General features: G+C 40.5%; 2 protein-coding genes across 2 annotated transcripts in view; one reads left to right on the forward strand and one right to left on the reverse strand.

Moving 5' to 3' along the window:
• Window positions 1-2,828: 2,828 nt before the first annotated feature.
• Window positions 2,829-7,619, reverse strand: LOC123520723 (mite allergen Der f 3-like). Its single transcript, XM_045283274.1, has 7 exons — window positions 7,467-7,619; window positions 5,437-5,504; window positions 5,192-5,295; window positions 4,517-4,658; window positions 4,146-4,265; window positions 3,686-3,826; window positions 2,829-3,225 (listed from the first exon to the last, which is right to left on the reverse strand). The coding sequence occupies exons 1-7, from the start codon at window positions 7,513-7,515 to the stop codon at window positions 3,082-3,084; spliced, it is 768 nt and encodes a 255-aa protein (XP_045139209.1). The 5' UTR covers window positions 7,516-7,619; the 3' UTR covers window positions 2,829-3,081.
• Window positions 7,620-12,268: 4,649 nt separating this feature from the next.
• LOC123520650 overlaps window positions 12,269-16,396 on the forward strand; it is a 4,772-nt gene continuing 644 nt past the window's right edge. Inside the window, exons 1-5 of the mRNA XM_045283137.1 lie at window positions 12,269-12,450; window positions 13,241-13,413; window positions 13,519-13,634; window positions 14,127-14,254; window positions 15,514-15,632. Coding sequence (XP_045139072.1) covers window positions 12,411-12,450; window positions 13,241-13,413; window positions 13,519-13,634; window positions 14,127-14,254; window positions 15,514-15,632 — 576 coding nt within the window. The 5' untranslated portion in view covers window positions 12,269-12,410. The remainder of the gene's footprint in view (window positions 12,451-13,240; window positions 13,414-13,518; window positions 13,635-14,126; window positions 14,255-15,513; window positions 15,633-16,396) is intronic.

The following is a 16,396-nucleotide window of genomic DNA, read 5'->3' on the forward strand; positions in this document are numbered from 1 at the left end:
TAGTTAGATGGAGGAGAAGAGGGACGAACAAGCCCATAATCATTCAAGGTGGAGTTGTTAGTAAAAAGGTATGAGAGAAGAGTTCTGCTGTAGAGATAGAAAGCAGTGGTGCCATGAGGATGAAATAAAGGAGCGCTTGTGGTCAGCTGTCTCGCCCCAATGTCCATATAAGATTTTATATGGACATTAGTCTTCCCTACTTTCGATATCGCCATGACTTCAAATACAGCCGGCTTATTTAAAAAAAAAAAAAAGCTGCAAGGAAACACCGATATACCACTCCTCATTTCCTGTCTTATGTTATTTACAAACCGTCCAAAAACTCGACTTGGTTTACCATCTGAGAAGAAACTACATACACATGCCTCAATTTTCACGTAATCAGAACGCGTCACAAATGCTAGAGACCCAAACCCAGTCCTTAAATGTGAGGAAAAGGTTGTCTTATTTGATGCCTGTCTGCCTGACATGCGATGATGCTCTTTACTTTCTACTTTACTTTCTTAGTTTGGCAAGCAATAATAATATGAGAACTCAAAATCACAATGTAGACAACAGAAACAGTGTTGTTACATCACATTAATATAATACGTACTTCGTTGTCTGTGTCTTACTGTTCACTGCCTCAACATAGACAAGAGAATCTGTGAGGGATTCATAACGAGGGAACATCGACAGAGTCAGAAACATCGGTGAGGGAGAGTACCAGCACCAGAAGGATTCCTTGGGTGAGGTTCTGTCTTACTTTGAACCTTTCTCTGCCCGGCGCTGTATAAGTTCATTCAAGGCTTCCGTCACTACCGCGGGAAATCAGTTTTCACTTGAATTTTCCCACATTTCTTATCCTCGTAAGATTTATGTTTTCTTAGTAGAAATTCAAATGGAGCTATATATTTCTATTATCTAACACGACTCACTTCTTATGTTCGTAAGAAAGTAACTGATAATTAAACCAGCGGAGCTGCCCTCGGGCGCCAAGGAGTAATGAGTTTACATCTACAATATATATATATATATATATATATATATATATATATATATATATATATATATATATATATATATATATATATATATATATATAAAGTAAAAGAACTGGAGTATAATGTTACAGTAAACGCGTGAAATCGCCAAAACTTTAGTAGTTTGATGGAAGCAAGGATTCGCTAAAGGATTTAGTGCAATTTCTAAAATTCACTGACATTTCACGATATTTTCATTTCCGAGAAAGTTGATATGATATGCATTTAATATTAATATAAAATAGTTAAAGGAGTATACATGAATATGTAAGATTCAATGGGTGCAAAACAGTCCTTGATTGTGAGAGGGAAGGATGTGAGAAAAGCAAGAACACAGTTCAGATTATGCTAATTAAGGAGAAAAAAAAAAGATAAAGGTGACAAGAGCATACAAAAAAGGATGGAGGACTCCTTTGGTAGAGCACACACACACACACAAACACACACACACACACACACACACCGTGGTGATGCACATTTGTACCTCCACAGCAGCAGTTCCCCCTCCCCAGCTTTCTGTGGGCCCTCACTCCCTCCAGGCGGTCCGCAGCACCAAGCTTCTAGGTGTCTTGGTGGATGATCAGTTAACATGGAAGCAGCATGTTTCCAACATCATCAGGTCAGCCTCATATAAAATCTATTTACTGCGCCGACTCAGGTCCCTGGGAGCACCGGCAGATGAGCTGAGGGGAGTGTACCTCATCTTTATACTCCCTAAGCTGATGTACGCCGCCCCAGCGTGGTCCTCCTCCTGAACCTCACACAACGACAACAGCTGGAGAGGGTTCAGAGGAGGGCGTTCAGGGTCATCCTTGGGCCTGCCTACAGGTCCTACGAGGACGCCCTGACCTGCCTGAGTCTGCCGAGGCTGGCCACAAGACACCAGGAAGCCTTGGAAAAATTTGGGGAAGGACTGCTGCGTCATCCACGTCTCCGCCACCTGCTACCACCCGACGTGCCTCCCCCTGCTCGCGCCACCCGACACCATAATCGCGTGGCGCCTTTGAGAGCACCGCGCACGGATCGGTACCGACTCAGCGCGGTGCCCACTATTGTGCGAGCTTTAAATAAATAAGTGAATTTCTAGGTTAAGTTTATCCATAGTTAGGTTAAGCATTTTTAGTTCATTGTGGTAATGTCCCCCCTGTACATTTTCAGTGTATTTTTTTACATTGCCTAATTAATAAACCGTTTATTATTATTATTATTATTACACACACACACACACACACACACACACACACACACACACACACACACACACACACACACACACCGTGTTAGAAGTATCAGTGACTTCTAGCCTGTATGTGGGTAGCCTTATCTTATGTGTTCGGTGGGATGAATACTACAACGTGAGTTACGTGACGTAAGCGTGGGAAAGAAGTTCAGATAATTCGATGGCAACATGTGGAAACCGAACAATCAGCTCCTATTACCTTCCACACTGACTGATAAAAATATACTCGACTCTTTCTCATAGGCAGCTCTTTTCTTTATAATCAGGCCTATGTTGCGCAGGTCAGGACTTTTAGAGTATCATTCAATTCAACGATAGTGACGTACGTACTGCACATATGCTTAACGACTTAATTGGATATCCCTTTTTTTATAATATACTGGACACGTTATATGCCATATGTTTTTGGCATATATTTATTATTAAGCCTATTTTCATATTTTTCATTCAGTCTTCTATCTGAGGCAGAGCCACACTGATAATGAATGAATGTATGGACACTGCGGCCCTTGATACGAAAGTGGATCCATGGCACCATAGGAAAGTCAGCAAGAAAAAACGCTGCAAACCATTTTTCTTTTATGTGAAGCCACGTAAACAAAATGTTTTATGCGTCACATGATAAGCTTCCGAGAACATATGAGCAATAAAGGAAAATATTCCAATAGACATTAATAGTTGTCACATTGCCAAAGAGATTGATGGAAAAACAAACACGTAAAAATCAGGCTTCAAAGTAACCAGCGAGCTTGCAGGGCACTCATCGCCGCTCGTCCTTGCAGGTGTTCCGTCTTTGTGGCTTCTGAGGAGAATACTGGCTTAGGTATCAAAGTGGCTGGTGATCCATTCGTGGTAGGGAGCGAGGAGAGTCACCACGGCAGGGAAGGCGTCGCAACTCACGTGCCACGACACAAGGGCCATGGCTGTTCCCTCTTGGTCTTCAGCAATGCCGCCCTCATCTCCCTACATAAGACAGTAAAGAGTGCAGGAAGACAAAGAAAAATTAAAAGATGTGTGTTAGTGCTATGCCAAAAAAAAAAAAAGATACACTATTGCTATACTGTGGAAGGTAGGGAGAGATGAATGGCCAGGAGCAGGTGTGAAAGAATGGGCGTTGGCGTGCTACAGAGGATTATATTGTGGATAGTGCTGCTAAGGAAGGCTGGTGCTACAGGTGCTGGAGTGCTGGGAAAATCTGCAGTGTGTTAGAAAGGGAGTGAATAATCTGTTCAGTGGAATGAATTTAGGCCTTATGGGTATCATCGGATAATAAAATGGCATACATGATGCTGAAGAAAATACTTAGAACTATGAAAAACATGGTAATGGTACACAAGGGTAACTACAACGAAATAAATTAAAGAGAGAGAGAGAGAGAGAGAGAGAGAGAGAGAGAGAGAGAGAGAGAGAGAGAGAGACTCACCAAGCAGATTCCGTGTCCATCACCTCCCTCCAGGCACCCCTCGTTAGGCTGCACGAAGGTTCCGAAGATCACACTGCATTCATCGCGGGACAGGTAGGTCATGTTCACGGCCTTCTGCATCGTCTGCAGCTCCCCATCAGGCTGTGGAGTCAGGTTCAGGTGAGAAGACATTATTGCCTAATAAAAAAAAAAAAAAAAAAAACGAAAAAAACAAACAAAGGACTTTTGTTATAAAATAGAAATATCCGACACTACTTATTCAAGGTTTGTTGATATATCATTAAAACATTAAATTTACTCTTAAAAATCTGTGTCATTTCAAGTAGAGCCTTTTGAATGTCATATTGAGGGTGGAGTGTAGAAGCGCTTCATGATAAACACTCGTAAGCCTCAGAGTAATCTCTTTGAGTCGCTTCCTAAATCACTACGGTAATAATGTACCGTATGTGAGAAAACTTACGCCATCCTTGCCCCAGCCCACAGCAACCATTTTGGTGCCTGTGGCGGGCTCAGCGGTGTCAGGAGCTGGCAGCACAGCGGGGCTTATCAAGCCGGTCACGAAGATGAAGTTGTGGCTGAGCTGAGTGGAAGGGTGTGCGGTTCAGTAACAGAGTGGGAAAAGCTCTTGTTAGAATAATTTAATCCTATACGAAGATGAGTTAAAAGGCAATAACTATACGAGGTTAGAAAGACCATTGACAGAAGAGGTCGTCTTTTGAGAACCAACTGAATGAGAAACAATGAACGTAATGAATATGTAAAGAAGAGTATAAAACAAAAATATGTTATTTCATTACATGGAATGTACAATTTTAATTTATTCTTGCTTACCTTCAGAATCGCGAGGTCGTGCGCCTTCGTCACTGAATCGTAATCTGGGTGGATGATTACCATGTTGACGGTCTTGTGTTCCTCGTAGCCTGACTGGTCCTCCAGGCTGACGCCAGCGCCCATCACGTGCAGGCTGCTGCGGCTGGAGGCACACGGAACACATCACTATAAGCAATTACTGTACTGGTGTAAATTTTATGATTTCTATTCTATGTCCACACTTGATAACTTTTCAATGAAAAAGTTGATCACATATACTTTTTTCTATGTGTGAGGGGACCTGGGACAACAAAATAAGAAAAAAAAAGAAAAGGAAAAAAAAAACACATTGTAACTTGCCAGTAGCTACAGAAAACATATTGTGAAAGTACTGTTCACTGAGAAAGCATCTGTATGTTCATCATTATAAATTGAAAATCTTCGTTAAACTATCTCTACAATCGTGAATTCATACTTTTAAAACCTAATACATTTTCACTTCTCCCTGTTAACTATTCACTTACTTTTCTGCATCACTAACGATTTCAATTACTCACACTGCATTATATAATCACCCACCCATTTAATTTTCTCTTACCGGTAAACAAATTTTTCGAAATAAGACGTCGAATCATAATCAAAAGATTGCGTCCCACGTATAAATAGTTATTGTCACACTGCAAGTACAGTACCTACCCATTGACGCAGGAGGCGGTGGTAAGGACGTGGTTATCGTTCAGAATGATACCTCCACACAGGTGCTGCTTGCTGCCAATCAGGGGGTCGGTGTATACAGACACCTGAGAAGTCACCAAAAATTAAACATATGTAAATCAATTATACCTTGATTTTTTTCTCCCTCATGAAAAAAAAAAAAAAAAATAGAAAACTAAACACACACTCACACAAACACACACAGATAAAGTAGCAGCAACACTAACCATCTCCGGGAAATCTCCCTCCTCAGTGAATTCCCCGCCGACGATCCTGTGGGAGGGGACCGCGGATACTGAGGAAAGAAAAGGACTTGAGAGAGAGAGAGAGAGAGAGAGAGAGAGAGAGAGAGAGAGAGAGAGAGAGAGAGAGAGAGAGAGAGAGAGAGAGAGAAAACCTATTTTCTTAAATACAAGAATTGTTATCTTTTCGTCTCATGTTCTCTTTTAGCGTGGTAATAATATAAGTAATCATGTTCATATTTTTCATCCTTTTTTCTTTTTCCTGAAAGAATCATGTACAGTCGACTACATACTTGATGAAGCAGCCTTTCTTCTCTTATTTTTACATAGAAAATGTTAACTCGAAGGATTTAAATAAGTAAATATCGTTGACCAGAAGTTGTGACGTATATTAAGGCACACAACCTTTCTCAAGCCCACGCCATGTTCGCCTGCCTCCCCATCCCAACTCCCTTCTTGTTTCTACTTTTCTGAAACTCACTCCCAAAGGAATGCTGCCCTTTCATTACTACTCTTCTCATCTTTCAAGTGGTGTGTATGTGTGTGTGTGTGTGTGTGTGTGTGTGTGTGTGTGTGTGTGTGTGTGTGTGTGTGTGTGACAGCATTCCTTGACATGCAATTGCAAACATGATATACTTGTTATGAAAGGCTCGGTATTGTCTTTTGTCTCTTTTACCTCCTGCCAAATGTTGCCTGACGGTGAAACTCAGCAATGGAATAAAATTAGAGGTGATTTTTCTCTTCCCTCATTGTTCTTGATAGCTTACTTCGAAGTTAGTAATTAAAAATTGAGAACATAAGAAAACAGGGATAGCTGCAAGAAATCAATGCATAGAGGCTAGAAATAAGATAAACAGTGAACTAGGATGAATTTTTTGGAGTGTTAGATGCAGAAGTCCCGAAGTAATATTAAAATCATATTCGGCGCTGGTCAAATCGCATCTAGATCAAGCGGTACAGTTCTGGTCCCCGCATTATACGAAGGGTATAGGTCTATTAGGATCAGTGCAAAAGGAAGATACAGTAGATACAGGGGATGAGGGATATTCCCTATGAAGCGAGAATGAAGAAACTGAATTTGCATTACTTAAAGAGACGTAGGTTAAGAGGGAACCTGATAGAAGTATTTAAGTGATATACGGGTTGTAATAAAGGGGACCAGCAAAGTTCTTAGGATCAGTAGCAGGGATGGAACCAAAGACAATGGATTTAAGCTTGAAAATTCAGGTTTAGGAGAGGAATGGGAGAAACTGGTTCTCTAACAGAGTGATTGATGAATGGAGTCAGTAATCATGTTATTGTAGCGTTGAGTGAATAGGTAGCTTTAAAAGAAGATTAGCTAAATCTATGGATGGGGATGATAAATGGAATTAAGTAGCTTTGCTCATACAGGGACTGCCACGTGTAGGCCTGACAACCTCTTACAGCTTCCTTCTTTTCCCTCTCATGTTCTTGAATCAGTAGGTCTACATATTACAAGCCTTGTATTAGGCCTATTCACATATATCCCTATATCATCTCTACTCATAAATCTAACTAAGTTTCTTTGCAAGGGGCCACGTCAGAAAGGTGGTTACTGATTACTTTCCGCCTTGCTTTGGTATTAAGCTCAATGTTTTGCTTCCTCGGAAGGAGGCAATAAGTTGGAATGTTATACAATGGTAAACGAGCATCATACAAAAAATTAAGTGAAAAAAGTAAGCAAACCTTTGTTCGGATTACCTACTACTGATTACAAAAGCAAAAGTTTAGACAGCAAGACTTGAGCTCTAGCTCTGATTTCAGTTTATGCTTTTCACAATTAGACTTATTTTCTTCCCGTAAATACCAATAAAGCTTGGGATATTTTTTACCTTTCAGACTAGTAAGTACATACTATATATAGTGAAAATTAGAAAATGCAAAACTAATCTCTGATTTTTTTCTGTATCTACGCATTCTTGTAGTGAACATTAAAAATAACGACCATGACAGTGAACAGTGACAGGTCTACTAAGATCAGAGGCATCGCTTACCCGCAGCCACAAGGGCCAGCAAAGACAAGACGACTCGGAGGCTCTTCATTGTGTCGCAGTGATCCTCAAAGTGGGCGCTCGGGGGCTCAAGTCAGTCTTTTAAGTCCGGCACCGATGGACCTCCCCATCCATATCATATCTTAGTCCTTGGACCCCGCTCCATCTCCATACCCAAGGGAATCTCTCTCTCTCTCTCTCTCTCTCTCTCGATATATATTCTGGTAGAGGTTTTTCTTACATATAGAAATACTGATAATTAAACTGAATGAGAAAGATGATTTTATATTAGCCATTACTTTTATCTAATCCAAAGTTTAGCTACGCAAGATTATGTTTCGCAGGATAGTACTCATATAGATGCAAGTTTGGTTTGAGATTAGTCAATTGATAGTTCATTAGTTATTATCTCTTCTACACGCCATTAGATTCTATTGAGTTTGCACTGGTTTTGTTACATCCAGTTTTAAGAATGTGTGAAATAATCGAGGGGGAATATTATGCATCTGACTTTTGCTGCAAAAAGTAAACTTCTTAGCGATAGTTATACTTCTTAAACTACGATAAATATTTGCGAAATATAACTCTGACGAAAACATATTGGAAATTAATTCACTCGATGTCCCTTCACAAAACACAATTTTTCACATGTCACCGCCGACGCCTTCTATGTACACAGATACATACTCTAGCCTCCATAAACATCTTTCCTGTACAGTTTTAAATATACACCTTAACCCCTTCAGTACTGGGACCCATTTTTTACCATGAGGTCAGAAGATTAACAACCATTCTTCACTATCTTGATCCCCACATAAGTTTCTGAAGCTGTATGAAACCACCAAATAGTAATAAGAATGTGTATGAAAACGTGTCATGGTACTGAAGGGGTTGATAAGCAGCCTTGTTTACTTTTTACACAGAAACACAGTAGAGACTATTACTTCTCTTTTACTAAAACGGTGTATATTTTTACATGGCACTTGAACTTTATTTAGGACTTTACTCTGGTCTCAGTCACCCTCCAGTGCAGGATTTTCACCGAGATCTTAGACCCTCAGAGCAAAACTGTTACTCTGATTTCAATCCCTCAGTGTAGGATTTTAACTCTGGTCTCTCTCACCTCTCAGTGTATTTTTCAGTCTCAATTTTTAATCAATGAGACAATTAAATGCTTTCTCACGGCTACTCTAGTAAAAGTTATTCGAGGTTTCTGGGTGTCTCTACAACTCAAGTAGTAATTTAACAAGGATTCTGGATTATCAATATGAGAAAAGCAACCATGAGAACTGAACTAACTACATTTGTGACCTCTGAAAATTGTTGTGGTGAGAGAGCGTAGTGTTTACGATTATGGGATTAAAATGTGTCTCCGGCGAAGTGTATAATACATTTGCTGCTGCTTGAGAGCCGCCACCTGTACGAGCGTGGAGGAGAGAACATTGCTTTGCCTAACTGGGATATGGAGCAGCTTTTAGGGAACAAAGGGATTTTACAGTTCATAATCTCTCTCTCTCTCTCTCTCTCTCTCTCTCTCTCTCTCTCTCTCTCTCTCTCTCTCTCTGTCTGTCTGTCTGTCTGTCTGTCTGTCCATTTATCTATCTATCTTTTTATATCTATCTGTCTATCTATTAATCTATCTATTTATTTATCTATCTCTCTACCCAGTCGTCACTTGACCTTGTTGAAATGCATGAAATGATAGAAAATCACACCCCTTCTCTCTCTCTCTCTCTCTCTCTCTCTCTCTCTCTCTCTCTCTCTCTCTCTCTCTCTCTCTCTCTGTCTGTCTGTCTGTCTGTCTGTCCATTTATCTATCTATCTATCTATATCTATCTGTCTATCTATTAATCTATCTATTTATTTATCTATCTCTCTACCCAGTCGTCACTTGACCTTGTTGAAATGCATGAAATGATAGAAAATCACCTCCCCTCTCTCTCTCTCTCTCTCTCTCTCTCTCTCTCTCTCTCTCTCTCTCTCTCTCTCTCTGTCTGTCTGTCTGTCTGTCTGTCCATTTATCTATCTATCTTTTTATATCTATCTGTCTATCTATTAATCTATCTATTTATTTATCTATCTCTCTACCCAGTCGTCACTTGACCTTGTTGAAATGCATGAAATGATAGAAAATCACCTCCTCACCCCTCTCTCTCTCTCTCTCTCTCTCTCTCTCTCTCTCTCTCTCTCTCTCTCTCTCTCTCTCTCTCTCGTTAACTACACATGCTTCTAATCATTGCAGGGGTCGCCTATCTTGTTGGCAATGGAACAAACACCCCACGAACAGACAGAGTTCGAGAGCCATCAACCCCCAACCCCCCTGCGACACACACACCTGCAGCCTCCCACACTTTACCGAATAAGGCCACATATTGAGAACGTGTGTGGCTGTTTTGATGGAAATGTTGGTTCATAATGAGCGCGATATTACTACTATAGGAGTCTTCTGACGGGAACCAGTGAACTTTACCAGTTTGAGGATAGTATTGGCATTACCGTGTTCTTGTTCTTGCTATGGAGATAAAACTTTGAAGATTGTAAGAGAACAGATTTTAGAATGGTTATCAAGGCCATAATTTTTTTGACTACAAAACATAACTTGTTGATGTATATTAGGTAAGCAAAAGCTCAAGAACATAAGCCAGGAAGCCTACAAACGGCAGTCCCTATTATGGTAAAGTACTTATATCCACTTCTCTAATCTTTTAAAGCCCTTCATTGTCTCAGCACTAACAACATGATGAGTGAGTCTATTCCAGTCATTATTCACTCTATTGGCTGTCATCGGTGTCTTTAGAACGCAAACTTGCACTATGACATAAGAACATGAGAAAATATTGAGGGAAGAAATAAGAGGACGTTTTGTCTATACATATATGACAGTCTCTGTATGAAATATAGCAACATATTTTGAAGTATTTCTGAACCGCATCTCGGCTGCTTTCAAAAGACTAGTTATAGCTATAGTGAATTCTAAGAATTTGTTTAGCGTTCAAGTGAAACATTAATAAAATTTCTACATTATTAAAAGAAGAAACCCTCTTTGGAGCTCTCTTGAAAACAGTCGTGGTGATGGAGCAAAGAGTTTCAGAATACGGATCATACCCAGTGCCATACTGACGTTTTTTTTTTTTTATAAGCTGGAGGAAAAAATGTAGCTCTTATTGTAGATAACGTGTAGCAATAAACAGGTGTTCTTCCCTAACATTCACCCTCGCATGTTCAATATTATGTGTACAATTCTGTATGCACATTTTCTCGCAGCCATCTCGCCACCTATAGACAACCGTGGTAATGACAGGTGGCATGGATCCATGCTGGCTTTCGTTGGAAAAAAAAAGAATGAATGGATATATGAAAGTGAAACAGAATTTCATGTATTCAAATGCGGAAGGCTGCTCGCAAAAAAAATATGACGTGGTGGTTGATGTTTACGGTAAAATACACTTCCATGCAATAATGAATGCTGGTGTTAGGTGCGAGACGGACGTGAGGCAGGGATCTCTCTCTCTCTCTCTCTCTCTCTCTCTCTCTCTCTCTCTCTCTTACTATCCATACATTCCCTCATTCAGCATGCCTAACCAGAACCATTTACACACTTTTAAAGATGTTCCCTGCGCCTTTCGACACTACGCTGCTCTAGTATACAGTAAAATTGCTCAAAAATAGGACTTCACAAAAGCTAACCTAAACACCAAATATACCCCTCTTCTCTCTCCGGTACAGGGTCCGCAGTGACAACTAGAATGAGTACAACGCACCTGATGCCACTCTCAGCGCACTACCCATCGTTCTCAACAGCTGCCGTGGGAAGGCAACACTTGCCCGCCGAGGGGAGGCGAGGAAACAAAAACATACACGCAGTGATTGCAGGCCTGGTATTTCCGCGGTGGGAGGGGGAATGATAAGAGGGGAAGATGGGAGAAGGGAAGAGAGAGAACGATGGTTACTAAGGGTTGTTAGCTGCGGTAGTTGTATTGCAGAGTAATAATATGAAGTAAGTAGATTAACACAGTCAGATATTCTTACTTTAAAATTTGTTTGACTCACTAGTAAATAATTCTTTTGACAGTAGATTAAATTCAAATAAATCTATATAAAGTAAATAAAGGAAAGTTGTAAAGAAATTAAACTACAGAAAATATTATTCATCTATTTCAATATGATTAGTAAAAGATAGACAGGAATAAAAACTAAGCTGGAAGCTCTGAACTTACTGAAAGAATAAGTAAGAAATATAAGATGCGAATAGTTGAAGATTATTGGGGTGAGCGAGGTGTGAATGTGGCAAGCAAGGATGATGGGGTGATGTGGAAGTGGGTGTGGTGGGCGGGAAAGGGAGGTGCTGTGGGGTCGGGAGGGGGTGGGGGATTTCCGGCACAAAGACTGGCCCTTGTTTTACGATCATCATGGAGAGGCTGGGGGACGGGGGAAGGATGCGTGGACAGGGAGGAATAGCGGGGAAGGATACATTTTCATCCCCTCCCTAGTCATCTCTCTCTTTTCCTCCCTCTCTTTCATCCTCTCTTTCATTATGCATGTGAATCCCTCCCATGTAAAAACTCTCTCTCTCTCTCTCTCTCTCTCTCTCTCTCTCTCTTATAGCCTTTCTTTTTCCTCTCTTTCCGCAATTCATTTGTTTTCTCAGCTGCACAAGAGAGATGCCCAGTAAAGCCATATAAACAACCAACACGTAACAACAAATATCTCTCTCTCTCTCTCTCTCTCTCTCTCTCTCTCTCTCTCTCTTTCTCTCGGAAAGCGGGCCGCCACATCCGGACTCCATTAATACATAGGACATCCGGACGTTCCGTGTCCCGCCCCTCAGTTTGACCTCCCTCAGCACAGGTGGCGGTGGCTTGACGCAAAGTACTAGTGTGACTGGCAGGTGTGACCCTTAAGACACGTGTGGCTCACGGTACGCGGCTGGTCCGTAGGCGTAGCAAGATGTCACAGGTCAAAAAGACGCCTGATGTGTTAACTAAAGGTAGAGTGCATGACCGCTTTTATTGTCTAGAGGTGTGTGAGTAGTTCTGGTCGCTGTGCCATCGTCTGAGTAAACATTAATGTTATATAGAGCTCTTTCTTTTCATGCGGTGTTGCCCAAGATGCCCTGATCAAATCTTGGCTACGTTAGTGGACACAAGCCATATGTTTATATTGGTTTTTATCAAGGCTGTTTACTCAGTGAACTTTGAGTAACACTTCAGGGATATAAGAAAAGCAATGTGATATACACAGTGCCCTTCTGCTCTCTGAAACTACGGTCATATTCACTGTACAGAATATGATGGACTGATCTCTATAATGATGGGCTGCTGTCCTTCCACTGGGAATCTCAAGGACATCACAAACTAATCATATCAGCAAAAAGGAGAGCACGCATTGTTAGCTGTTCTCTAAAGAAATTCCAATAATTTCAGTACCTGTATCTACCTAATTGGGAACGTCTACAGACCACTGATTCATGTAAGGTTACCATCTATTCCAAAATCAGATATAAAGCGAATCAGTGCAGGACCAGCTAAAGTTTCAGTGTGGCTGTGAGACTTACTCATAACGCCATCTATGTGTTACTGTTGACCGCACCTAAACAATGAGTGATTTAACGCTCATCAAATTTAGACTAGAGAGAAACCTGAGAGCATGACTTTGTACAGCTCACATAATCTGTTATCCAGAGCAACAATGTACAGCCTTCCGTTAATGATTAACTCGCTTTTAAATACAGATTATTAAGCAAATGATGTATGATAACGTTAGTACTCTTGCGCCAGGCGAGGAAGCTGGTTGCAGCGAAGGTCCAGGATCTGCACTGCCACCGCCTCTTCCACCTCGCCAGCTGAGGGTGGTAGAGGGAGGGGAAGGGAACGCAACACAGCCCAGCAAGACCCTTCGTGTGCTGGCAAAAGTTAACCTGGTAATGGCAGGAGTGGTATTCTTCTGTCAGGTGAGTGAAGACAACCTTTCACTCCTACACCAGAGGGATAAAAGCGTTTACTTCACTTTGGAAGATCAACATAACTTCCTAATTTTTATCCCTTTCTTTCCCTAGGTGGTGGTGGCGGCGTGCCTGTGTCGCCCTGTGGTGGTGATGGGCGGGGTGTGGGTGGGCGTGCTGGTACTAGTGCAGGCTGTGTTAGGTCTCCGCGCCCGTTCCTCACACGCATTGCAAGTGCCCTCGTTTGCTTTCTCTTACGCATTTTATGACAGTTCTTATCTCTTATGATAAATAAGTGAATTAAAGGAAAAAAAATAAGAGGATAATAAGAGTTAAATCGTAGCAAAAGCCGATGGACGCTTATAGACGATGCTTTGGATGCTGGAGTGATATAAATGCGAAAAAGAAAAGAAAAACATGAGTTTGTGCCACACTACATGTCATAAATTATTTTGGAAAAAAATCATATGGGTAATTTTATGGGAGTAATTCGTCTATTAATTTCGAGGAATTACTTTTTCTGTGCATTCTTTTTTAAGATCGTGATCCAACCAATGAGGTGATTCATATCAAAATCAATAAACTGAATCAGCTAACAACTAGCCTAATCTGATTAATGAAAGTGGTACTGTTACTTCAGTATTATCGCAAACGGACGCCGGGGGTGGTGGAGTGCATTCTGTTCATTACTGAGGTGCCTAACGCGTCCCCACCCTCCGCAGGCTGGTGGGGCACGCCTGGGTGTCGGGCGTGGTGTGCCTCGTGTGTGTGGCGGCGGCAGCCTATCTCTTCTCCGGCCACCTCATCCTCGCTTGTGTTTCGGCCTTCCACCGCCCAGACCACGCCTCGGGTACGTATGCTTGCTACCACTGCTGATACTACTAGGGCTGCTGCTGCTACTACCACTACTGCTGCTACTGCTGCTGCTACTGCTACTGCTGCTGCTGCTACTGCTGCTACTGCTGCTGCTACTGCTGCTGCACTGCTGCTGCTGCTGCTGCTGCTGCTGCTGCTGCTGCTGCTGCTACTGCTCACTGCTGCTGCACTGCTACTACTGCTGCTACTAATGCTAGTGCTGCTGCTGCTGACAGCTGCTGCTGCTGTTTGTCGGCGACGGTGGTGGTGGTAGCAGTAGTGGTAGCAGCAGTAGTAGTAGTAGTAGCAGCAGCAGGCAGTGGTAGCAGCAGCAGTAGCAGCAGCAGCAGCAGTAGCAGTAGTAGTAGCAGTAGCAGTAGTAGTAGTAGCAGCAGCAGCAGTAGCAGCAGTAGCAGCAGCAGTAGCAGTAGTAGTAGTAGTAGTAGTAGCAGTAGCAGCAGTTGTTGTTGTTGTTGTTGTTGTAGCAGTAGTAATAGTAGTGGTAGCAGAAGTATTATTATTATTACTATTATTGTTATTATTATTATCATTATCATTATTATTATTATCATTATTATTACTATTATTATTATTATTATTATTATTATTATTATTATTATTATTATTACTGTTACTATTATTATTATTATTATTATTATTATTATTATCGTTATTATTATGATCATTATTACTAGTAGTAGTAGTAGTAGCAGTAGTAGTAGTTGTTGTTGTTGTTGTAGCAGTAGTAGTAGTAGTAGTAGTATTATTATTATTATTATTATTATTATTATTATTATTATTATTATTATTATTACCATTATTATTATTACTGTTACTATTGTTATTGTTATTATTATTATTATTATTATTATTATTATTATTATTATTATTATAATTATCATTATTATTATTATTATTATTATTATTGTTGTTATCATTATTATTATTATTATTATTATTATTATTATTATTATTATTATTATTATTATTATTATTATTATTATTATTATTATCGTTATTATTACTATCATTATTACTAGTAGCAGTAGTAGTAGTAGTTGTAGTAGTAGTAGTAGTAGTAGTAGTAATACTTGTTGTTGTTGTTGTTGTTGTAGTAACAGCAGCAGCAACAACAGTAGTAGTTGTAGCAATAGTAGGTGACATGTAATAGTTGCTAGAATGACGATAAAATGAAGGTAACGGCAGGGGTGAGCGTGAGGAAAATTAACAGTTGAAGTGTGGCGGTGCTTGCAGTGGTGAGGCTGTACGTGGTGGAAGTCGTGGGGCTGGTGGCGTGCCTCCCGAGCCTGGCTGCAGCTGTTGTCTGTCTCTTAGCCGCTGCCCTCTCCGCACGCGCTGCCTGCCCCCATAAGGTAAGCTGATTCAAGGCCCCCTCCCCTTCTCTTCACCGAACACTCTAAAGCCCAACGTGAAAAAAAAAAAAACTGCTGCAGCTTCCCTTAATCATCTTTTTGTTGCATAGGTAGCCAGCTTTCCTGTTTGTCTACATTTTTTTTGTTTGTCTTTCTATCTATTACTAAAAAGACTAAGATGACAAGCAGGTTTTGATGGTAAAATTTCCAGCTTATTTTATCTTTTCTAACCCGTTCAATATCAGTGAGGCCAAATAGAAAGCCAGAACATACATAAAACGCCAAAAGAAAAAAGGAGAATGGTGTTCTATATAATGACACGAAAAAAATAATATATGGCGGGTATTTCTTTTTTTAGCTTTGACCAAAATGCATTTATGATATACGACACATTCATCCTTCCACCATAAAGGAACACGATGTATGTGCATTCATTCACTGCGAAAATGAAAAGCGTCACTTATCTCCTAGCATTGCAGACTATGAAGAGATTGGCATTGTAGATTTGTTCCCTTGCGTTAAGGTTTGTTTCGGAGATAGATTATTAAGAGTTATATAATTAATTTACCGTATTCTCATCAAAACATGTAAACTATGTAAAAAATTGCAATGTTTATAGTAAGAAAGATATAACACAATGAAATTAATTGAAAAAGAAACAGAACAAATGAATACTGGCATACTACTTACTAATATTGTTGTTGCCATTACCACCACCACCATCACCACTACCACTTCTACTAGTACTACTAAAACCACTGCCA

The sequence above is a fragment of the Portunus trituberculatus genome, chromosome 47, assembly GCF_017591435.1.
Source record: "Portunus trituberculatus isolate SZX2019 chromosome 47, ASM1759143v1, whole genome shotgun sequence".
Taxonomy (NCBI): Eukaryota; Metazoa; Arthropoda; class Malacostraca; order Decapoda; family Portunidae; genus Portunus; species Portunus trituberculatus.

Bases quoted from the DNA above. Each gene is read 5' to 3' on its own strand.
- LOC123520723 (XM_045283274.1), bottom strand. From the start codon at position 7,515: ATGAAGAGCCTCCGAGTCGTCTTGTCTTTGCTGGCCCTTGTGGCTGCG. The intron at 5,505-7,466 runs GTAAGCGATGCC...TTCTTTCCTCAG, and splicing joins GCTGGCCCTTGTGGCTGCGG to TATCCGCGGTCCCCTCCCAC. The intron at 3,226-3,685 runs GTGAGTCTCTCT...TGTCTTATGTAG, and splicing joins ATGGACACGGAATCTGCTTG to GGAGATGAGGGCGGCATTGC.